This window comes from Melospiza georgiana, chromosome 8 (genome assembly GCF_028018845.1).
Source record: "Melospiza georgiana isolate bMelGeo1 chromosome 8, bMelGeo1.pri, whole genome shotgun sequence".
Classification (NCBI taxonomy): domain Eukaryota; kingdom Metazoa; phylum Chordata; class Aves; order Passeriformes; family Passerellidae; genus Melospiza; species Melospiza georgiana.
The window spans coordinates 37,211,595-37,236,352 of NC_080437.1; the positions used below are offsets into that span (position 1 = coordinate 37,211,595).

The 24,758-nt window shown below is 49.5% G+C and overlaps 1 protein-coding gene across 2 annotated transcripts in view; it reads left to right on the forward strand.

Annotated features, from left to right (window-relative positions):
* Positions 1–24,758, forward strand: part of INPP5A (inositol polyphosphate-5-phosphatase A) — a 181,251-nt gene that overhangs the window by 28,396 nt on the left and 128,097 nt on the right. For both annotated transcript variants that reach the window (XM_058029581.1, XM_058029580.1), the window contains exons 2-4: positions 14,620–14,661; positions 22,429–22,529; positions 23,125–23,212. In XM_058029581.1, the coding sequence (XP_057885564.1) occupies positions 14,620–14,661; positions 22,429–22,529; positions 23,125–23,212 (231 nt within the window). The remainder of the gene's footprint in view (positions 1–14,619; positions 14,662–22,428; positions 22,530–23,124; positions 23,213–24,758) is intronic.

The window sequence follows — 24,758 nt, forward strand, 5'->3', positions numbered from 1 at the left end:
CTTCTATGCTGGCTTCTAGCCTGCTGAGCTCCCTGTACTGTTACAGTCTTCACAGCTAATACCATTTTAACATATATTTGCATGTATAAAAACCACCGGTATGTGTTTATAGTTAAAGAATAAATTGGGGCCTAGGCTGCAGTGCCTGTGCTGGGTGTAGTGCCTGGCACACTGGGTACCACTGTGGGGTACCAGGCACCCCCTTGCTGTAATTCGGGGTGCCACAGGGGCGGGGGGCTGAGGTAGCTTGTGCTGCAGTGAAAGCTCGGATGGAAGATGCAAACAGGAACGAGCTGCCAGGTGTTTACCTGTGAAATGCAGCATGAGAACCTGAGTCACGCTGAGGGGGGATGCAGGGTGCCATCAGATGGGGAGCAGGTCACAGGAGCCTCGGAGGAAAGGTGCCCTGGGGCTCTAAGCTGGGTGGCAAAACTCGCTGCTCACCCTCTGCCTGAGCAGTGAAGCTTTGCTGTCCCAACCACGGTGCAATTTTTGAGCACCTGAGTCCTTTGGAGCTGGTTGCAGCTCTGCAGCCTGTCAGATCACTGCTCATGCAGTGAACAGAATTTTCTTCTCACACCTGGGGCTGGAATTTGAGGTGTTTCTGCCCTTGTCATGGGATGATCAGGGGCAGCATTGGAGGAGCTGCCAATCCCCAGCCTGGTACTAAAACTGTGGCAACAAACCTGAAATCAGGATATTTGAGGTCTTACTCATTTACTTCTCATTGTTATACCTTAAAGAATGCTTGACTCATGTTTTCAAGTTCATATAGCCACAGAGAGAAATTGTGAGAAGTTACATTTTTCATAGGAGTGATATCTGAGGTACTCACCTGGCCATTGGAGTTTTCTTTAAAAATAATCTAAAAAGATCTAAGTCACAAACACGAAGCACAAGTTTTGAGTGCTGAGGCAGTGGATGCAGCAGTAGGAGCTGCCTACACGCTATACTCCAGTAAATGCCTGGGAAGGGCTGCATGGCAGGAGCCTCAGTTCTGGGGTGATCTCCTGCTTGGCAGGGACTTGGTTACCTTCAGCAGGTGTACTCTGAAAATGTGCTCTCATTTCTGCACTCTTCACTCGCTGCCTCATGTGATCCTTCCCTTGCACCAGTGTTTGGCGAAAATGTGCAGAAAGGTGGTTTGGGCCCTAATTCTGCCACCTAAGCTTGAGGTTTGCTGTAGGGCAGGAATGCTTCAGCTCAGTTGCCATTGTTGTTTTGTTTTGCAGAGTTATACTGGAAGTTGTGAAAGTAACACACATTACCCTTTGTTAATATCTGTCCTTGTTTTCTGTTAGTTTCAAACAAAAAGCCTCTTGCCCGAGCCTGGAAAATTGTGCAGGAAATGCAGATAGGAAGTGATGGAAGCCCAGCAGCTCTTCCAAAGCTTGCTGTGACAGCTTTTCTCTTTGCAAAAGACTTGTGGTAACAACTACCACTTTGGTTTTCAGCAGCCCCTTTGCAGCCAGGAGGGTTTAGATATTAAATACCTTTTGCATCACTACCCACTGATCACACTGGTTTGACAGTAACTTAATGAATCAATTAGTCTGTTCACAACTGTAAATGCAAATTACAAGTAAACCTTTATTCAGGTGGAGCTGGGACTGTGAGTGCCCTGAGAGCTTTGGGGCTCCCCTCTGGGGGTGGTCACAGCCCCTTGGGCTGTCACATGCACAGTGATGCTGGGGGAAATGATCCTTGAGGAATGTGCTGTCCTGCTGAGTGTTACAGGCTTGGAGGAGCTTGACTGGGAGACAGATGGAAATTGGATAAGTATGTATTGACACTTTGTGTGACAAGAGGGATAGATGTAGAACAGCTGTCTGTAGGGGCAGGAACAGGTAGCACAGCATTTCAGCTGTGCTGGGAGTGCTGCCTCTCACGTCAAACTGTCCATGTGTTCCAGAGCACCGGGACTCCTTTGGCCATACACAACAGGACCAGGCAACAAAGCAAGCTTTGTCTTTTGACCTCTGGCTGTACTTGGATAACCCTTATTGCACTTTTTTGGGCAAAAGCAGACTTTTGGACTGAGTCTTCAATTTGAGTTGGTTGCCGTTTGTTTTACACGATAAATGTGCTCTGCTAGTTTTGTTTTCCTTGTTCAGGGATCTTGGCACGTGCAGCTGAGGTGTGGGAGCTCAGAAGTTGTGTGTGCAGGAGGGGAGGTCACTGCAGCTGGAGACAGGGTGCTCTGGAGGCAGCACTGGGGATGGTGCCTGCAGTGGGAGCTGGAGGAGAGCCAGGGCTTGGTACCTGTGGGACGTCCCAGTGTGGGAGCTGGTGCCTTGGCAAGCTCCAGCAGCCTCCTTTCCCAGCCAGATGTTTGAGTGGAAATGATCAAAGGGGTGCAGCAGCTCCCAGTCTGGGTTACACTGCTGCTCACTGGTGCCTTGTGTGTGGGAACAGCACGATGTTTGAAGAGTGAACTGCAGTTAGATGTTCGTGTTGCAGGTTCTCACAGGGGGCTGGGCTCACAAACTCCTGAGGCTGTGTTTGGGGTGTTAGGAATAGGGAAAGCTGTGAGTGGCTGGGCTGAGGGGCTGTGGGGCTGGGGCGATCAGTAGAGAAGGGGCACCAGGTAGGCTTGCTGGGTTCTGTGCGGTGTGGGACACCTCCCAGAGTAAAACAGCGTGTAGGCTTTCAGAGCTGAGCAAATTCCACCTGCTTAAAAACATAATGGTTGCATTCACTTGAGCATTTTAACATGAGGAGGAGCAGTCAGGATCCTGTGAGGCTGGAGCGCTGGCAGGGTGTTTTTCTGAACTGTGCATGCTTTTGTTTATTTAGGTATTCTTAAAATTTATTTTCAGCAACGGTGGATGTTTTTTTTTCCTCAAACTCAAGAGAAGCTGTGATCTCACTGTTGGTTATTCTGCAGGTTTTGTGTTGGCAGAGTGTGTTCATCCAACACTGCACGCTGACACTCCTCGCTGCTGTTGTCTGCCTGATGTTTCCTTCCTTCAGAGTCTATATTTAGTGTTAAACAGCATTCACTGTGGCACAGGGCTACAGGCAGTTTGCTTTCAAGCCAAAGGAAATGGTTCTCTTTAAGGATAAGAGTGAACAAGGGGCAGGATTTCCTGTGGAAACGCACCCACAGGAGAGTTGACTTTTACTTTGAAGTTAATGGCAAAAAAAGGCAAAGTGAAACCCTGAAGAGTTTATATGCACAGAAACGATATTTTTCCTTGCCTGGTGAAGGAAGCCTGAGTACAGGGAGGGGTGGGGAAGGGTCTGAGCAGGGGGCTGCAGGTCTGCATGCTCGGGGATGCTCCAGCCCCTGGACATGTCCCTGGGAGCGTGCAGGGTGGGCAGAGCCCCAGCTGCTGCCCCCCTGTTCAGCCCATTTCAGTCACATGGAGCGCCTGTGGCAGATGTCCCCGAGCCTGTTGGCCGCTGTGTTTGCAGCCCTCATCCTCATCCAGGGCTGGCCGGTGCTGCAGAGGGGCCGGAGGGCCCCTGGAGGGAGCAGAGCAGGTCCTGGCAAGGAGCTGCCCCTGCCCTGCGTGGGCACCGAGGGGCAGTGGGGCAGAGTGGGGCCATCACACACCTGCCTGGACACACAGCTGGGCCCTTCTCCTGCTTTAGCTTCCAGGGGCAGCTGAATTGAGCAAAGAAGTGGGAGACAGAGGATTGCTGGGGGACAGCAGCGAGTTTGGCTTCTGCCTCTCCCCCACAGTGAGGGAGGCTCAGAGCACACAGCCCATGAGCCAGAGGGGCTGGGACTGGGGCTGCTCGCTGGGGCTGTCCCTTCCCAAGGTGAGGCAGGGGTGCTGCCCACCTGCTCCTGGGCAGTACTGGACAGGCATCCTTCACAGGAGTGCTGAGCTGCAGCCCATCAGTGCTCAGTGCAGACAGGGGTTTCTGGAATTCCACAACTGCCAGCAGTGCTGCCTTTCTGGCACTGTACTAGCTTCATATGAATTAATATCATGTTGCACAAATCAGTTTGGAATGTATGTTTTGTTTCATCTCATGTGTTTACTCTTTATTTTCTTCTTTCGTGAAAGCTGCTAAAATTCCATTTCATGCTATGAAATGCATTTTTGTCTGAGGTGTGAGGGAACAGGAAAACATTCTCTTTCAAAACATACTGTGCTTGAGATTTTTGCTTGTTTTCCCACTGTAACAAAAGGATTGAGTCCTGGTGTATTATTGTAAGATGTATTCTGACTGAAATCAGAAATACTGACTGTACATCAGTTTTATGTATTGAAGCCCAAGGACCTTACAACTGTGAATGGATCAATACAACAACAGGCTCTTTTCTGTAACTGGGGCCCAAACACAACCCCTAAGATTTATATACTCAAATAAATATGTGGTGATGTCAGCATTCCAGATATCTAAAAATCACTGTTTCAGTACTGCTTGTTAGTTAGGTTTCCAAATGAATATAAATATCAGATGTAAAATACATCTGTTTTAAAAGCATTAGTAAAGTATCTGTGTATTTCATTTAAGATTTTGCTTCTGCTGAAGCTGGCTTGATGAAATACTTCACGAAGGCTGTGCACATCTCTGCAATTTATTTCTTTCTAAGTTGGCCTCTCTGCCAGATGTCCGATGGCCTTTTGTGGAAACTTAAGGGAATACTGAGGATGGTTATTCCCAGTTGCATGTATCAGTTCTGGTGCTTTGGCTTCCTTGAAACTGCATCAGCAATGTTTTATTAATTGATCAAAACTGTTTTCCTTTCAGGACTTTGTTTCTCTAAATTGTTTCTTCTGAGTTGTCCGTGGTCCTTGAAGATTCCTTTTTCTCCTTATATGTCTTATTTTTACCATAAAGAATCATCTAGATAGTTTCTTCATAAATTTTTGCTCTTGTAGCAATTGCATGTTAAGTGCAAATGTAGCACCCAAACCTTGTTCTGGGCTATCCCAGGGGTGTAGGAGGCAAAAGGATTTGGCTCCTGAATAACCAAGATGTCAGTAATAATATATGTGGGACAATGGAGGCTTCCTGTGTTCAGTTGGTTTGTTGATGGGTGGTTTCCCCCCATCCTTCCTGTGCAAAGCAAACCAGAAACCTTTGCTTTAGCTCGAGCACACCTGGTTGTGACACACAGCAGTGCAGGAGGCTGCTGCAGTGTCACCTGGCAGGAGAAGAGTCTTCAGGTCCCTTCACCTAAGCTGAGCAAGCTGGGCCACAGTGCTGTTGTGCATGCTGGTGCCCTGGCATCGCGTGTGCAGCCTGCCTCAGCTCCCCAGAGCTGTGTGCCACCAGCCCCTGACGGGCAGCGTGGCAGGGCCTCCTGCCCTCTGCCAGGGGCAGTGCAGTGGGGCAGCACTGGGCTGCCTCCTGAGCGCCAGCACGGCCAGCTGTGGGCTCAGGGCTGGGCACCCAGAGCTCTGTGCCATGGCATGGCCAGCTGTGCTCACCAGGTGTGCTCCCTCAGGGCTGGGCATCCAGAGCTCTGTGCCATGGCACGGCCAGCTGTGCTCACCAGCTGTGCTCCTTGGGGCCTCAGCACCCAGAGCTCTGTGCCATGGAGCCCCTGGCAGCCCCAGCATGGCCAGCTGTGCTCCTTGGGGCCTCAGCACCCAGAGCTCTGTGCCATGGAGCCCCTGGCCCTCCATCCTTGCTGGATGCGCTGGGGCCGCGTGTGGATCATGGACCCCTGACGGGTGGGTTTGGGGCTTTGAGCTCTGGCTGGAGGCTGTGGGACTCCAGATCACTCCTGAGGATTCCAGAGCTCCTTCCCAGCACGAGATGCTGTGTCTCAGCTGAGCATTTTGCCATGTGTTTGTGGGAGCCTTGTTGGCAGAGGATGTTATCCCATAGGAAAATGCCATCAGTTCCAAACCGCCTCTGCTGGGCTCACCCTCAGCATCACCAAAACAAGGTTGGTGTTTTCATGTGGCAGCTCTGAATAAAGCTGAAAATAAGCTTTGTGGACTATTGGGCCATTGGTCAAAGATGCTTTTATTACAGAGATTTGCATAGTAGCAAGGAGGAGGAAAAACCCCAATCCTGAAAACCTACTCTAGATCAAATTGAAATAAATTTCCAAGTATCTCCCTTAGCCCTTTATTTTTGAAATAGCATGTAAACAGCTGTCATTGTCTGCTCTGCTATCAAATACATGTTTTAGATCACTGTGTGTCCTGGGAGAGTGTTGAACTCCCCTGGGATTCACTTGCTGGTGAATTCACAGCTGTCTTGGGACTGTGGTATTTTGGTGTGAGGGCTCTTTTTTTCTAGTTGAACGCCTCACTGACAGCTCGCAGTGTCTTGGTGGGTTCTGGCACTGCAGCCATTCTGGGGAAGGCTAGGACTTTCATCCCTAGCAGAGAAGTGCTCCATCACATGGCATTTGGCTCACAAATAAGGATATATATCTTCTTGAGGAAAGAGCATTTATTACTCAGAGGAATTGATAGACACTGCTTCACAGCAGGGCATGCAACTCATGACCTAAAGGTCTTGAGCTTTAGGTAAAGCTTTAGGTATGAGCACTTAAATAAAATTACATTATTATTTTTATTTTTCTACATAGCACATTGTACCTTATTGATTTAAGGCAATTTTTTCTGCAGGTTTCTGCAGCTACTCCCTGAGCTGCTGGGCTCAGACGCCCGGAGCTGTCGGTGCGTCAGGCCAGGAGCGTGTGTGTGTATGGAATGAGTGCCTGTGGTGCTCTCACCAGTCTGTTTACTTGGTGTGGAGAAGGCTCTGTGGGCCTGGGGATGTTCTGCCTCACGGTGCCAGCACAGCAGGGCTGTGGAAAGGCCTGCAGCTGACACAGATTAATAAAATGTGGGATGTGTTCAAGCCTTCATAAAACTCAGCCCACAGGAAGAACCGTTTGGATCACTGGCCTTTGGTTCCCGGGAGATGCGAGTCCGGATGGTGCTGCTGCCCTGGGTGTGTTTCTGTACCACGCAGATTTAAAAGAACGGTTGTAGATATCCCCCTGTTCAGCCTGGGGGAGTTTTATTAAAGATTTCACTTCAAACAAATACAGAAAGAAACCCCACAAATACACAGGACAGGCCATGGTGGTGGTTGTGGGTGTGAATTTTGCCAGAGATCTATTTCAGCTATGCACACGTGAAACCAGTTTAATTTCATTACACATCTTCAGTTTTCCCTGTGTCATTCCAAAATCAGGATACAAACCAGTGGAAAACTTGAGTGTATTAATGTCTTTGATCTTGCTATTTGCTAACAATTAGAGTTTGTGTGGTGTTGGATTAACTCTTGTTAATGCTCTTAACACATTGGTTATTCAAATATCCAGGAGCTTTTAAGCTTTCAGTAAGATGTCAGTAATAGAAGTTAAATTTGAAGCACATGGGCGGTTCACTGGGGTCAGGAGACTCACGATTCTGGACTTCTCTTATCCTGTGCTTGTGCCTGTCAGGGTTTGTCCTGAGTGTGGGCTGTGGGGAGCAGTCAGCCCACAGAGGCTGTGCCCTGGCCCTGCTCCTGTTTTGCTGTGCCCAGGGACAAACCAGGCTGAGCTCGCTGGGTGCCCAAGGATAAACAGTGTCTGTGTGCTGCATACCTGCAGAAAACATGGTTAAACAGAGTTCAGCTTCATGTTTTAAGGGCACGTCTGTGTGTGTGTTAGATCTGTGTAAGCCTGGTCACTTTGCTGTCAGATCTACTGAACTATTTTCTACCAGCAATTCTGAAGATCTGGAGCTTTTGTATTGCTCCATCTCAGTGTAATCTAATGTAATGCTTAAGATAATTACCTGCTATGTAAACTCTACTAAAAATGTGTATCTTCAATTAACTGTTCTGTGGGAATGTTACAAGGGGAAAGTTGAGCTCCATTAGTGCTGAGAGAAGTATTTTTCTTTTGTTCTGTGATGCTGGATTAGCCAAGAAAGGAATAGACTTGGGACAGACATTAATACTTTGCTTGGAATATTGTAGAATCACAGATGGATTGGGTTGGAAGAGATAAAGATGATTTCATTCTGCCCATCTGCCATGGGCAGGGACAGGGACACCTTCCACCAGACCAAGGTGCTCCAAGCCCTGTCCAACCTGGCCTTGGGCTCCTGGTGCTGGCTCTAAAGCTCCATAGCCACAAGGTACATGGAGTGCAGTTTTCATCTTTCTGCTGGGGAGTTATAAATACTGTGTTACAAACTTGGGTATTGTATGTGATTGATGAACTTCCTGAGATTTAACTGTTCTTATGAATGGCAGATTGCTTTTAGTCACTGCCCTGAATCATCATGTATTAGATGCAATTATTTATGCTGAATTAGGTGACAGTTTCAAGTTCGTCTTGTAAATTTCACTTTTTCCATTGGTGATGAGTAGTTTTCTGTTTTTATTTTTTCCTTTCCTATTTTCTTTGAGGGATGTTTTTGAGTTGACCTTGTTCCTTTGTCTCCAGAGTTCAGGTGGGGCTCCCAAATGTCTGCATTGAGAACCTGAGACTGAGCCGCTCTTTGGGGCAGCAAAGAAAATGCAGGATCCTGTTGAACAAGCAGCGTGTTTGTGGTGTTCCCTCCTCGCTGTCCTGTCCTGTCCTGCCTGCAGGGAGCTGCTGCTCACCCTCCTGGCACCCTCAGGTCACCCTCTCCTGGCACCTGCGCCCACTGGGCTCAAGCTGCAGGAGACTCTACATCCCAGCCCTGAAATTAAACTAAAGTGGCGATGCTTTTACTGACACACATGTTCTTTACTAAAAAGCGTTTGTTGTTCTAACTCATTTTTTACTTACGTGGCCAGAGGAGTTTGTTTTACATGGGTTCAGTAAATGGCCCTGGGCTCATGGGCTCTGTCCCATCCAGGGGCTGCTTTCAGTGCTGTTATCAGCCTCATCAGCTGAAGAACTAGAGCTTGTTCCAGCTGCTGCTCATAAGCTGCCTGCTCCCTGCCTTGCTTTTGGGGCCATCTGTGTGATTCTTTGGTTGTTTTAGAGTCTTATAACCTGTAAGATTGGTCAGTGATGTTTTCGAGGGTTTGAAAGATCTTGTCCAGATGGGAGTACTGAAGGACATGCTACCATTATTATGTAGCTGGTAAAGACAGGTGGCTCTTTTTCCCTGTCCTGTGCTGTGCCCTTTGAGGAGCAACTAATTATGGTTTTGGTATGAACTATAATATATATATATGTTACACACACACCTGCACAGGGACTTGCTTCCTCACCCTTGCTTCTGTTACATTATTCCTTACATTTCCCTCAGATGTGGCCGGGGTAGTTAATTAACAGGTCACTGTTTGCTGTTGCTCTTTTAGGCCGCATTTCCTGTGCTTCTGTGCTCAGAATTCAGCATCCCTGCCCGGGCAGGGCTGTCTCTTGGTCTCTTACAGACTGGGACAGGTAGTTTCGGTTTTTTAAGGGCTGCGGGTTTCTCTTGCGTACGCAGACGCCAGTTCATAGACAGCTTTGGCTGTTCGGAAACACAGAGCCTTCGAAACAGGCAGCAGGTGCCGAGTCTGTTTCAGTGTGTGCTGCGTTGTGCCAGGGAGCTCAGGCCCCGCGGTTCCCGTCCCGCTTTCCTGTCCCTCTGTCCCCGCGGTTCCTGTCCTGGTTGCCCGTCCCTCTGTGCCCGCTGCCGGCTGAGCCGCTCGGGCCGTGTTCGCTGCCGAGCTGCGCAGGAGCCGGCCCCGCTTCGGCCGCTCTGTGTATTCCCAGCGAGCATTGTCTCTGCTGAGAGGCGCTCACAGGAAGGGAGATCAGCCGGAAAGGTCGGCAGCGAGGGTTTGGTGTTTGCAGCAGCGCGGGTCAGGGCAGGGGCAGGGAGCTCCTTCCCGGAGCTGCTCCGCACCGCGCCTCGCACGCCAGCAGCGGGCCCGGGCCCGCCCGGCTCTGCCCGAGGCTGTCCTGGTGCTGCCCTGGGCGCTGTCACCCTCCCGGGCAGGGGCAGGGACTGTCCATGCAGGGATGGGCACTGTCCGGCTCTCGGGCACTGTCTGTGCTCCCTCTGCGGTTCCTGGTGGTGCCCTGGGCACTGTCACCCTCCCCGGCAGGGGCAGGGACTGTCCATGCAGGGACGGGCACTGTCCGTGCTCCCTCTGCGGTTCCTGGTGCTGCCCTGGGCACTGTCACCCTCCCCGGCAGGGGCAGGGACTGTCCCTGCAGGATCGGGCACTGTCCGTGCTCCCTCTGCTGTTCCTGGTGGTGCCCTGGGCACTGTCACCCTCCCCGGCAGGGGCTGTCCCTGCGGACACGGGCACTGTCTGTGCTCCCTCTGCTGTTCCTGGTGATGCCCTGGGCGCTGTCACCCTCCCGGGCAGGGGCAGGGACTGTCCCTGCGGACACGGGCGCTGTCCGGCCCTCGGGCACTGTCCGTGCTCCCTCTGCGGTTCCTGGTGATGCCCTGGGCGCTGTCACCCTCCCGGGCAGGGGCAGGGACTGTCCATGCGGACACGGGCGCTGTCCGGCCCTCGGGCACTGTCCGTGCTCCTCCTGCTGTTCCTGGTGATGCCCTGGGCGCTGTCACCCTCCCGGCAGGGGCTGTCCCTGCGGACACGGGCTCTGTCCGTCCCCGGGCACTGTCCGTGCTCCCTCTGCGGTTCCTGGTGATGCCCTGGGCACTGTCACCCTCCCCGGCAGGGGCAAGGGCAGTCCCTGCGGACACGGGCTCTGTCCGGCCCCGGGCGCTGTCCGTGCTCCTCCTGCTGCTCCTGGTGGTGCCCTGGGCGCTGTCACCCTCCCGGGCAGGGGCAGGGGCAGTCCCTGCGGACACGGGCACTGTCCGTGCTCCCTCTGCTGTTCCTGGTGGTGCCCTGGGCGCTGTCACCCTCCCGGGCAGGGGCAGGGGCTGTCCCTGCGGACACGGGCACTGTCCGGCCCCGGGCGCTGTCCGTGCACTCGCTGCCGTCGCGGCCGTGCCGGGCAGCTCCTGTCCCCTGTCCCGTGTCCCAGGAGTCGCGGCAGCGCCTTCGCCATCCTCTGCGCTCAGGCTCTGCTTTACCCCGGGTTACCTGCTGGCTTTTTTTCTCCGTTTCTCCTGGTTCGGTGTGCCACGAGCCACGGCGTTGCTCAGCCTGGGAGTACACTGGCCTTTAACTCCTGGATCACAGATGCGTGTGTCCCACCCTTGGTTTTCAGCCTGTGTTAATTAGGCTGTGCTGTGTTTCCTCCCCTGTACCTGTTCCTTGATCCTGGTGACTGTCACTGGGCTGTAAGAGCACCAGGATGGGACTGTTCATTTTCTGCTGCTCCTTGGGAAAGTTGCAGGCTTTCAGAAATGAAAGGGACACCACAGTAGTGTTTGTGAGTTGTTTGTGCAAACGCATGGAATAAAAAAAACAGTGTTTAAGTAAAAGTTTGGATTTTGAAAAATCTGCATTTTTCTTTCAATGTTTTTTCTTAAACTTGTAATTCTGGTTTTCCTGTTTGGTCCTGGTTGATTTGCCTACATAGGCTTTGAAATGTTGTGAACTCATGATGTGAACAGAACATGCAGATTATCATCTTTTTGTTTGTCATTTAAGAGTGTAAAGTGGGTACAAAACACCACATTAATAGTACCCAGCTGATGGGGGGGTTTTGCCAGTATCATCTGTATAATTCAAGAGAGCATAGCAACAGCAGTGCTTACAAGTCTGTTTGAAATAAAAAAAATATTTAAATCCAATGGATCTTTGAATATAAATGTCGAAAGCACGTCAGTAAATTTACAAAGGCAATATAAGAGATCAAAAATATTGATCAAAAATTCACAGTCTAAATAATTCTGTTGAAACAACTGTGATGGTCAGCCATGTTGGCGAACTCTAAAGATGTTTTTGAGTAAGCCTATTGCTGATGAAACAGAACTTGATCAAAGGCTTTGCTTTTCATTAAATAAGTAGAAAGCCAGTTATAGTAAAGGCAGGGAAGAATAGTCTGTATTTTATATTTTTCTGTATGTGAATTGCAGTATAAGATGAAAAGGCTCTGGGTGCTGCCTGGGACTGCACCCGGGAGTCTGTGCCTGCAGCAGGGCCCCGGTGCTGCTGCGGGATGCCAGGGACTGCTGCAACTCCGACAGGGTTCCAGTGATCCCTCTGGGGCTCTTGGGGCTGGTTCAGTCAGGCATGTAAAGAAGGGGCTGCTTGTGCCTTGTGTGTTCAGGCAGTGTGCAGAGTCCAGTTGTCCTCTGATTCATTTTGGAACCCAGTTTTCACAAAGCGAGTCGAGATTTTTTTTTCCTTTTAGCTTAAAATATGAGCCTATTCTTTGCTAAAAATAAACTTCACAAAATAGAACCTGCTTTCTATAATTCATTGGCTTTCTTCCATTTCCCTCTGTACAAAGCTGAAAAGAAATTTTCCAAGCTGTTAATTTGGTTTCATTTAGTTCTTTTCCCTTTTTCTTTTTGAATGAAAGGCTCCTTACCCTGTCTAAATATATATTCTTTTTCATTTTTTTGAAAAGACTCCTTCCCCATCTGAGTATATTTTTGCAATAGGCTTAAAGCTTTCCTGTTGGCTGTTGAGTGTAAATTCGTAGGAAATAGAAGTACTGGGGAGAAGAGAGACTACTTGTACGTTCGATTTGAAAAGCCGCTTGTTTTGGGGCTGTTACCAGCTCATGTGGTGTTCATGTGTTCACAAGCTGACTGGTTTTTCTTATAAACCCGACCATTACAGTGACCAGTGTGACATAAATAGACTTCAAGTGGAAACTCGTCATGAAAAGAGATAGTTTGAGTGGGATTTGGAATTCCCGGAGAAGGTCAAAACTGCTTTTAATTGAGGGGAGCAGTGCACGCAGGACGCACGTCCTGGTTTTTAATAGGGATCCCGTGTGGTGTTGCTGTCTGGAGGTTGTGCTTGTTCGAGGGGAAGGGTTTCTGTTTGCGGCTCGGGGGAGTCAGAATGCGTGCCTGAAGGGTGGGATGAGAGCAGGGCCGTGCTCCTGCAGGCACAGGGCGTTTGCTGAGCTCTGCCTGCAGCGTCGGGCAGAGTGTTTGAGGGGCAGCCTGCGGGTCCGTGAGCAATCCGCGCTGGCAGCCCCGTGCCCCTGGGCAGGAGCCCTGGAGCCTGAGCTGCGAGGGCAAGGGGCATGGAGGGAGAGGAGAGCCCTGGGCGCTTGGCACGGACACCTGGAGCAGAGGCCTGCGGCTGCTTGGGCGGCAGGAGAGCTGCGGAGGGACTGGGCACAGGGCACAGGGAGTGCTTCCACTGCCAGCAGCCAGAAACAGACTGATAAAATGGCATGTGGATTAGGGACCCGCGAGAAATTGGTGCATCGGTGAATGGGTATGAAAGGATTTAGCATCAGAGAGGACAGGGAAAAGATTAATTTCCATTATGTTACCAAAAGAATGAGATAATTTAATGAAGGACAGAGTGCAGAGAGAAGGGATAGGAAGAAGTCCAAAGTCTGTGGAAGACATGAAATATAATGTGCCTATTTTTAGACAGAAAAATAAGAGGAAGATAAATTATCTTTCTACTTGATTGTTATCTCCAGTCCTTCAAAAGTTCAAATTGTTTCATTTATGTGAGGTGGCTGGAGAGGAGTCCGAGGTGAGCACTAGCTTAGAGAATTGTACCACAGAGTGGTGAAAGTGGAAAGAAAAGATGTGGCGGTGCCAGAGGAGGGACTGCTGGAGGAGGGCACAGCAGTGGGAGCCAGCAGGGCCCTTCCTGTGCAGCCCGAGACATGGGCCAGAGACAGGGCTGGCACGGGCTGGGCACACAGCCAGGGTGAGCCATGGGCCAGAGACAGGGCTGGCACGGGCTGGGCACAGGAGTCCGTGCTGGCAGCCCCAGAGACCCTCTCAGCACCCTCTTTCTTGGGGCTGGTTACAAGAACTTCACTTTGGTTTTGAAGTTGTGTCCAGCTCTTTGAAAGCAGCACGCTTGCTGGGAGAGCAGAGCAGAGCAGAAGGCTGGTGCCAGTGTTTGCCTCTGGGCAGTTGGTGTCAGAGCTCTTTGTCAGGGATGAGCTGCCTCTCTGTTTGCAGTTTGGTATGTTCTGCTGCCTCCCACCGATTCTGGACGTTCCCGCCGCTGCTGTGACAAGGAACTCTGATTTGTATTGTTATTCCCCTTTAGGATGTAAAAATTATCCAGAAGTCTTGTTGTTGAAGATAAAGCTCAACAAATCAATTCTCTCCCTTTGAGATCCCTTCTCAGCCCTCTGAGGCTGGGATCTGTTCCTGAAAAGACAGAATTAGCACTTCACTGCAGTTTTGCTGCATCAGTTTGTGTAATTTCTGGAGCAGTCTGGAGATGCTTCTCGCAGGCTGTCCTTGGCAGGAGGTCTGATGGGATGGAGCATCCCCAAAGGCACCGTCACTCCTCTGAACCAGTTGTGTGAAGTAGCTCTGGGTCGCTGGGGGCTCAGGTGGCAGCGGCTGGGTGTGGGCAGAAGTTTCTGACCCACAGGTGACCAGTAGCCCTTCTAACAGCACATAGTTCAGTGTGCCATTGCCTGACAAACGTGTGGGTGCCAATGCTGTGCGCTCACACACAAAATGCACCTTTTTGGTGAGGATCAGAGGGGGCTTGGGCATGATGGGCTGAGGCCTGTCCAGTGGCATCGTGGAGGAGCATCCTCGTGTTTCTACTTTTTGCTTTAATTGTGAAAAAAGCTCTCTTCTTGAACGCACTGAGGAAAGCAATAATAGCACGATATTGTTGTAAAAATAGATTTCTCTTACTTGTAATTAATTTTTGCCTTTTGTTTTCCAGCCAGAAAATTTACAGAAGAATTGGCTTCGGGAATTTTATCAGGTAAGGTAAAGTTTTTTTTCTCATGGAGTTTTGTGCGTCTTTGTTTATTGACCTAATTAGTGATGTCAGGATCTTTTGCTCCGTGAAGTGAAATTACTATTTTATTGTGATTTTATTTTATAGTAAAAGACGGCCCTGAAAATATGTGTCTTTCTGCATTTCTAAGTAATCATTATAAAAATTCAGCATATAAGCACAATTTGTTCTTACCAACAATTCTCTGCCTCAAAAATAGATTCAGGTTTTTTAAAATTGGCTTTGGTTTGGCATGAAATGGTCTTTTAAGTCTATTGAATAAGATATATATTTGAGTACTTAAAAAAAGTCTGTTGGGAACTCTAGTTTACCTTAAAATTGAAATATGACAGTTTTGTCCTGTCTGCTCTTTCTTAACAATTTTCTTGTTTGGTAATGTGGAAGTACTGACATTGAACCCATAGTATAAAATGTGCTGTTCCTGCTGGTGTGAGAGGGTTTTTAAAGTACAGAAGCCCCTCTCACACAGTGTGTTGTTGCAGTAGAGACCTGACTTGCAGCCTGTGTGCAGAAATGTGGTGACAAGCGGCAGGAAGTGAGCGCTGCTGGGGCACGGAGGTGTCGCCCTGGGCAGCAGCAGCCGCTGAGAGCTGCTGTCCCTGCTGGCAGAACCGAGGCACGCTGGAGTCCCGCGGTGGGTGGCACTGGAGGGCCCCAAGGCCCTGAAAGGCACCTGGATGTCCTGTGCCAGGGGCAGGGACACTTTTCACTGAAACAATCGGTTCCAAGCCCTGCCTGACCCGGCCATGGAAAAGTGCCCCCTGGTACTGAAGGGCCATGGCATTCCTTTATCCAGTCCTACTTCTCTTACAGAAAAATAGTTAAACAACAGAATGGTGCTGTTCAAATTGTAAAGTGAAACTGCGTGCAGAAAATATGATTAGCAGAATTTCATATTTTCCTTTTGTAATTGAAAACATCCCACAAGTCTCTACATTCTCGGGTCGCCAGTGCAGCCTGTGACCTTTATTACGTCGATGTAAAATACTGCAATTCACTTTTACTGGCAAATGTAAGAGATTTGCAAAAATCCAAGGTGAAGTAACCAGTCTTACATTCTTTAGGATCTGCCAACTTCAGATTCATCTCTTTATTTTTCTTCTTCCGCCTTGGTTGATCGCTGCTGTATGTAGATGGTGCTTGCACTACACCAGTGTCTCAGCTAGCTCTGATTCCAGCCCTCCGCAGCTTCAGGAAAAACTCTTCCTGTGCAGGAAATACAAATAAACACGGAGAACTCTTTAGTTTTGGTTGGGTTTTTTTGATGGCTGCATACTTTTCATCACCACATGACTGATGTACGTATCTTTATCAAGGAAACTCCTCGTGTGTTCGTGTGTTTCTGCAGTGGGATGAGCGCTGCAGAAGCACTTGTGAGCGGTTTGTGGCAAACAGGAAGAGGCGGGGAGGAGAGGAGCTGCTGGTGTCTCAGGGCAGGGCCGCTGACGCGTGGCTGAGCGCGGTCTGCCTGTGGCCCGGTCAATATTGCGTGTACAGAACTCAAGGAGGAATGCAATTACCCATTAGTGCTCCGCGATGCCAGTCTGCTGCAGGGTCCAGACCAGGGACAGTGTTGCTGAGGCAGACCCGAGCCCATCCCTCAGCTGGGGGGTTCTGTTCTGTTCCCTCTCGTACCTCTGCCCTCTGTCCCTGCAGTGTGGGAACTGTATTTTTAAAAAGAAAAAGAAAGGAAGAACAGGCAGAGTTAGCAGTGCTGCCCATGGCTGCTGCTGGCCTTGCCCTGCTTCCCCTCTGGGTCTTGGCAGCACACTCTCCAGCACTGTAGGAAGTGGAGCAGACCCTGACAAAAAGCTCCTTAGGGAAGAGACAAACGTGTACCTACCAAAAATCACTTAGCACCATTCTGGCTCTGGCTTCAGAGCGACCCAGCAAAGGTGCAGCCTCAGGGGGATTATTGTGTTTAATTCCACACGCTCTGTGCGAAACCTCCGTGAACTGAGGTTCAGCGGCAGCACTGGAAAATGACTCTTCGTGCCTCTTTGTAAACTTGAAACCAGATAAACCGCAGACAGCAGTTTTTCCATTCTTCTGAGGAATTCAATTTGCATATGCAGTTGTGTCAGGGCGGTTTGCATAACTTCTGAGGATGAGGTCCTTGTGTAAGCAGTCAAAGTGTTCTCCACAGAAAAGGAAGAACCATTACCTCTCTGAGTTTAAAATGTTTCTAGAAATTAAACCTGTAATGTCTTTGAACTGATGTCAAAGAGCATATTGCTTAAAGAGCATTTTGTGGACTTGTTTATAAATTCCAGAAAATTAAAGTGAGGGATTTTATTCACTGTCATGGGTGAATACAAGTCGCTTATGTGCTACCATTGGCTTATATGCCACATGCATTTTCTGGGATGGTCAGTAGGACAGTCAGTGGGACGGTTAGTGGGATTGGTCAAGTTTCCTCTGGTTTTTAAAGTTCAAAGCAGAAAATTGTATTTGCGGTTGAAGACAATCCTCTGGAATCAAAACAAAAGAAAAAAGGCTTGTGAGCAAGTGTGTCACACTGTGGCCCTGATCATTGGGAATTGCATCAAAGGGTGGAAAAGCCACCTTAGAGTGAGGCAGGATCCAGTGAAGTCCTGGTGCTGGGGATTGTGCCCCATCTCCTTACTGCAGGTAGGTACCGGTAATTAGGTCTGAAAGGGCTGAATTTGGACTAGTCCTCTTTCCAGTAAAAATTCTCTTATCCCAAAAACCTACACTAGAAACAAGGAGGGAAAGGGGGTGTTGGGAGAGAGTGGAAACAGCCTGAGAGCAGTGTTTTGGAGTGTTTAATGTGTCATAGGGAAGACTTCAGTTCTTACCAAGAAATGGGATGACTGATGGGTGAGATGGTAGTGCTTAACAAGCAGTGGGGTGATTTGGTGAGCTCACTGCTGTGCAAATGAGAGTATGCACAGGGGAGTTTTGTCCCACTTGTGCAAAGTGCCCGTGCCCTGGTTGGCAGCCTCCATGTCAGTCAGTGCCCAGGAAAAAGACAGGAACAAGCTCCTAGAGCATGAATGAAGCTGCTAGCAAGCAAAGGTGTAGGAGCACAGAGGGAGAACTTTTATTGACTTATTTTTTTACTTAGGACTCTTTCCTTATCACTGTCCCCTTCCCCATCCCTTGCCCTTTCTCCATCTGTGCTGGGCCTCGTGTTTGGGGCAGGAGGAGTTCGGGAGCTGGAGCTAGTGAAAATCTGCACTGATTTTAGTAACTGTCTTTTTGTGTCACATTTGTGGCACATGGCCGTTTTAGATGCAAGCTTGGAGCCAGAGGTTTTTTTTCCCTTAATGCCATTTTCCATGTTGCCTGATGTGTTTGAGAGTATTTTGAGTTTTTATTTGTAGTAATACAGAAGTTAAAAGTTTACCTAATAGCTAAAGGTCATCTTGGTATAGCTGCATGGGAACTTCGTGTGTTACCCTTCAGAGAGAAGGAAGAAAAACAAACAAAAAGGGCCCAAACCAACCAAACAAAAATATCACAAACCCCAAATCACAACAAAACCCCACCCAGCCACTCAAAGGTTGTTTAATTATTCTAGTGGACCTAAATGCTGTTTTTTAAACTACGGGGGGTGATTAAGAGGGTTTTTTTAAGTAGAGAGGGTGGCAAAACTGTGTTGCAGCTCCTGCAAGCTGAGGTCCCGGCCCTTTTCCAGCGGGTGTTTCCCTCAGGTGGGGCTGTTGGGCTGTTGGGTGTTGGTTTGAGTGCAGGGGCTGCACAAGGGGGGGATGCTGGCTGTGTGCAGCCGAGCGCTGCAGGCTCTGGGGGCCTGTCCGCAGCAGCAGCCTCTGCTCAGCCTCAGAGGAATGGAACATACTGTAACTGCTTTAGGCCCACACGTGCTCAATTGTATTTCACAGCTCGTATTTTGCCGTCTTTTCTAAGCAATCCTGTTTGCGCCCCGTCAGGGCTGGAGCTCCCCTTGTGCTTTGCTGGGGTTGAGGTCTGAGGTGGTGCCCTTGTCCCCGCGCCCCTCTCGGCCAGCAGCGTGGGGCTGTGTCTGTCCTGGCTGCCGCCCCAGTTCCACCTGGGTCCCCATCCCCATCCCCTGCCCACACAGGCACACGCCTGCAGCAGTCAGGACATGTCGGGCTTGTGCCTTTCACCAGGTCTGTGTTCGTACTCAGCTGTGCTGGAGCATCTTGCCTACTTACCCACATCCCCCAAAATATCTCCTGGTTGTGGCTTCCTTTACGCTATTTTTGCATATCCCGAATTGAAAATAATGCCCAACTTTGTAAATACACTATGCTGCCGTGGATGCAAATTCATTATTTATGTGGTCTCATGTATGATCTTTAACCTCTGGCAACTGGGAGTTTTCAGCTCTGAAGTATTCATTACTCATTATTATGTACTGTTTGTTCTTCCATAAGAGTAGAAAACTAGTAAAAGGTAATGAAGCAGAGCCAGTTTGCTTTTAGTTGGAGGGTGCTTATTATATGAGAGGACATAACTAATATTCCGGTATGTTCTAGTGGTTTAACCTGCAAGGAATGCCACAAGGACCTCATTGCTATTAAGCTAATGCTGTTTCCCCATCAAAAATGACATAATTCTCTTGTTTTTTTTTTTAAATACCCACTATGATTTCAAGTTCTCAAGGATTTGTATACAAACAAAAAAAGCCCGTGTCCTGCATCTTCAGAGCCTGGAAGTGTTTTCTGTTGCTGCTTCAGCACAACAGAGTTGTTCTCCAGTGTTGTCTCACTGCAGGACTCCCCATTCAGTGCTCCCTATGACTGATGGTTCCTAAATCTTATTTCAAATAGTTTATTATGTTTTCGTCTTACCAGTTTATATTTTCATGGGCTGTGTAAGAAGAGCTCTTATGGAAGCAAACTCTCAACAGTTAAAATGAGTGACCCGATGCTCAGCAGGTTCCTGCTGCATGTGCTCCCTGAAACAGTGACAGGGGGTGTGTTGGCTTTACAGGATTAAATAGTTACACTGCTTTCTGATCATGGTGTCTTCATAGGGCTCTCCAAGTAGATAAGATCAGGACTTGGAATCCAGAACTGAGTGGGAGCAATAAAGCACATGGAGCATTGGGATGGCCTGATGTGAGGGTCCACAGATGAGCTCTGTTCCAGAGCTCTGCTTCACGGGCTGTGCTTGGTGACTGTTGCTCTCCAGACCGCCAACAAAATGAACCAGCCAGGTAAACTTAGTGTTGGCTGTCATTTGCTGCTGCTGGCTCTGATGGCAGCCTGCTGCCAGTGGTCCCTTGGGCAGCGCCTTGGGGAGAGGGGAACATCTGTACAGGGACATCTTCTCAGCAACTGTGTCTTAGTTGTTTGTAAATCTATGGTAGGAAATACATATCAGAGGAAAAGCATGTCCCAGTTCAGTATAATTTCTTGAATTTTAGATATGGTTTTAGACATCTGGTCTGTCACCTGCTTCTTTTTTTTTTTTTTTTTTTCCCAATTAAACTTGATATTGGGTCCTGCTCTGGCTCATTCTCCATCCCTACTGACGGTGGCATGCTTTAAAGCAAATTGCTGATATCCCTGTTGGCAGAAACCAGCATTAATAATCTAATGGAAGTGCTCAATGACCATCAACCACCTGAGTGGGAGTATTTACTTTTTCCCTTTATCCAGTAATGCTGCAGCAGCAGCAGCTCACCTCAGAATGCTTCTCCGGGTAGGTCGGTGCCAAGGTGTTTCAATGGCCAGGAAGCTGCGGCACAGAGGAGGTGGCTGTTGGAAGTGACTCAGACGTTCCCTTCTCTCTGCAGGGGTGACCTGGTGAGGGCTGGCAGTGCTGTCTGCAGCTCACCGTGTGACCGGGATGTGGCAGCATACCGGGTTCTCCTGGGCCGTGGCGTGCCCGAGCCGCTGCCAGGCTGCCCTCGCTGGCCCTGGCTGGGGTCCCACTGCCCTCTGCATCTGGAGCCGCTGGAGGGGCTGTGCTGGGCACTGACGGAGGGAGAGCAGCGTGCCACGAGTGTCCCTGGGCCGGGAGGGACGCGCTGCCAGCGCTGCTGAGCCCTGCTGGCACTGTCCCTGCTGTGCCCTGAGGAGCGGGGCAGGCTCTGGCACTGGCACCTGTGGGTGCCCTGAGGAGCGGGGCAGGCTCTGGCACTGGCACCTGTGGGTGCCCTGAGGAGCGGGGCAGGCTCTGGCACTGGCACCTGTGGGTGCCCGTGGGCCCTCCCTGCTGCTGTCCCCGGGCTGGGCATCTCTGCTGCTGTCACACGAAGGTGCTGCTTCAAAGCAGGGACCTGTGACTGCCTCTGGCTCAATGGAACCTGCTGCAGTTCAGATTTTGATGATCTTTAATTCATTGTCTTTGAGCTGAATTGTCTAATGAGGTTATTTGTGCAGTCAGGAATGAAGGATTTTGCGATTTTGCATTCTGTCATCACATCAAATGGCAGTTTCTCTCCACTGTTGTGTAAAAGACACATCCACAATTTTGTTGTGTTCCTTTCCTGGAAGTGTTCACGGCCAGGTTGGACAGGGTGTGGAGCAGCCTGCTCCTGTGGAAGGTTTCCCTGCCAGGGGGGTGAAATGAGATAAGCTTTAAGGTCCCTTTCAACTCAAACCATTCTGTGATTCCATGATTCCTAAAGAGCACCCTGTGAGCAGGGCACCCTGTGGGCAGGGCACCCTGTGGGCAGGGCACCCCGAGCCCTGCCCCGGAGCTGGTTTGTGCTGCTCTGGTGCTGCAGGGGCTGCCAGCAGCCCCCACCCTTCCTGCCGAGGCTGCATGGGCAGCGTGGCCCCTGTGGCCGGGGCAGCCCCGTGCCACCCGTGAGAAACGAGGGAATCCCTTTTGGGGTTTAACACTTCGCTCCGTGTATGCTTGCACGGGCACCTTGTGGATTGCTTTGGACTGTTCCCTTTTAAAATGGAACTTGTTCGGGAGCTTGTGTCCATTAATTCACAATAAGACATGGAATACAAGGTATAGAGACTCAGTATTAACAGCGACATTTTGGATGTGCTGTTTTCAGTTCTGAATAGAGGCAAAGCAGAGAAAATTCCTCAGGACAGAGTAACACTGAACGCGTGTTCAAAACAGCAGCAAATTTATAAACTGTGTTTGATTTGAGGTATGAGGAAAGACAGACATTCTAGGGTTTTGGTATGGTAATTGCATCCTAGTGCTGACTATGTAGTATCTAAGATACTTGCAGTGTTCAAGAGTAACACCTGGAATAGCATGATGGGTTTCCATGTCTCCAGTGTTAACAGGTGTGTATGTGCATCTGTTATTTAAATACTTTTGTAAATAAGATTTATTTACTTTTGTAAATAAATAAAAATATCAAACACAACTGTGTAAGTGCTGCTAAACAGCACTGAGAAGTTTTGTAAAAGTTGAAAAAAAATCCACTCTAGCAAATGAATTGTTTGAACTCTTGTACCTCCCAGACAAGGAAAGGTTTGGCTCGTCTTAATCATGTCAAGTCATCTTTGAGGGGAGTTGGAAAAACATATTTACATTTTAAATATAAATACTAAAATATATTTTAAATATATATACAGCCCAGGAACTAAATCATAGTTTTAAAAAGGAAATATTAGTTAAGAATATTTGAGATCATAATTGTGTGTTATGCATCTTTAATGTGGATGGCAGATGTTGCTCCCCTTGCAGGTTGCTGTGCCAGTGACCTCTCAGGTGGTAGCTGCCAGTCCTCCCTGAGCACCCAGGTCCGTGTCGTTCTTGCTGTGTGCTGAGCGTTAAAACTCGCTTTTCTCTCTGTTCCAGGTTGTCCATGCACACAAACCCCATTTCATGGCTTTACACTGTCAAGAATTCGGAGGGAAAAACTATGAAGCTTCAATGTCTCATGTGGACAAGTTCGTGAAGTAAGTGGCGGGGGCTATATCCTGGCCCCCCGAGCCGGCGACAAGGGCAGGAGCGGTCAGTCAGCGGTGGAACGTGCCGGGATTGTTTATCCCGGTTTAATTTATCCCGGTTTAATTTATCCCGGTTTAATTTATCCCGGTTTAATTGATCGGGCTGGGAGGGAGCGCGGGCAGCGCCCCGAGCCGCGGCCGCGCGCGCCCTCTGCTGGCGGCGGCGGGAGCTGCGCGCTCGGGGCCGCGCTCGGGGCCGCGCTCGGGGCCGCGCTCGGGGCCGCGCTCGGGGCCGCGCCCGGGCAGCACAAATCCCCCAAATTCCCGGGTGTTGTAGGTGCCGCAGACCCGCGCCCTTGCCAGTCGTGTCCAAATGGCACTGGGGAGCTCACGATCCACGCTGAGGGTGCAGCTGCCGAGGCAGATCTGGAGCGTGCGGGCAGCTGTTGGGGACAGCTGTGTCCCTGAAATTCCCCCCAGAGGACAAGGGAGGCCCTGGGTCCCTTTGGGTGATGCTGGGGATGTCACAGCACAGAGCAGCGCTGAGGCAAGGCAGTACATTTGTAAGTGCCTTTACATGTTCAGTCTTTTCTTTCTCTTTCAGAGAACTGTTATCAAGTGATGCAATGAAAGACTACAACAGAGCTCGAGTTTACCTGGATGAGAACTATAAATCACAGGAACATTTCACGGTAAATTTCTTTATTTCTTGAGTGTAGTTTAACCAAAGGTGAATGTCTTCTGTTTGGGATTTTTGACCCATGTGGGACTGTGAGCTGTTTTCATCCTGATGATGATTATGTTTTTACTACTACTGTGTTTTACTACTAAGAGTGTTTATTCCGTGGCATGTGTACCTCCTGATTTCACAGAGGGACATCCGTGTGAAATGAGCAGAATATCAGTGTGCAGTGTCTTTTGTTCAAAAGGGTTTTCTGAGGTCTTTTTTCCTCCAACACTAACTTTTGTGGCTCAGAATCACCTTCCATTTGAGAGCCTGGCAGTGTGAGGTGGCGCCAGCACTGAGTGTGATGAGCTGGTGACGAGCTTGGCAAGGGTTCAGGGCTTGTGTAGGGATCTGCAGAGCTGGCTCACAGCCTCCCCGGCCTGAGGCAGGGTGGCAGCAGCCAGAGCACAAGTTTGCATTAGCACACGAGTGGTGTTCAGGTCCTTGTGAAGTGAGGTGTGCGGGGCTGCCTTTCCTGCAGAGCAGAAATGCTTTGTGCTTGTTGCCGGAGCTGTGCATCGTGCCAACACGTCTGCCGTGTGTCCAAGTGATCACTGCTGGGTTGTACAGGAGAAAACAGCCCCTTGGCCGTGTCCCTTCTTGCCAGGGCAGAAGCTTCCTTGTGCCCCAGGATGCTGCTGAGAGGCAGGGGGGCTCGGGGGAGCCCGGCTGCACACCTGGTGCTGCCCAGCAGCCAAAGACAGCACCTGGGACCATCCAGACAGTAAAGAAACAGCTGCCCAGCACACACACAAACCCCAGCTTGGAGGCATATAAGCTCAGGGAATAAGAACCTGGAAAGGTTTTTCTTTCTTCATTTTTTTAATAACTCTGGCTAGAAGCCCAGCTAAATTGAAACTGGAGCAGAGGAATCAGCAGGATTTTTTCTCTTGCTCATTGGAGAAGATAAAAACAAGACTATCAGCTTTACTGAGACATAGAGGGACGAACCATTAGTGGGTCGCTAATGTTGAAACCGTACTCTGCAGATATTCAGAAAGTGCTGGTAGGTAAAAGCAGTGGGACAGAGCTGCATGTTTTGGAGTCACTCACAGGTGTGAGCTGCATCCAGGTGATCCCACACACTGGTGGGGACCCTGTGGGGCTCCTCAGCACAGATCTCCTGACGTGGGCAGGGCAGCTGCAAGGGGCTCTGCATTTACCTGATCTGCCTTCAGCCAGGTGAGCTCCAGAGCTCCCTTCCAGCCAAGACTTTTCTGTGATACAGGAAAAAGGGATAATTATCTGTGATCTTAATTTGGAAAACAGTGTAGAAGACTAATGCAATCCATAACAAAATACAACTTTTTTGTGTTTAAGAGTAGTCACATACCTCATAGTATTGAAAATACTTTATTTAGCATGAGGTACATGGATTGGATTTGATGGCATTCCTATGGTGGATAAAAAGGCTCTTAGAGAGGTTGAAAGGAATCCCAGTCAGAGCATGTGCTGTTTCTGTCTCTGTGAAGAATCCTGTATTTTGCAATGTCCCCAGTTCAAGAGCTAAT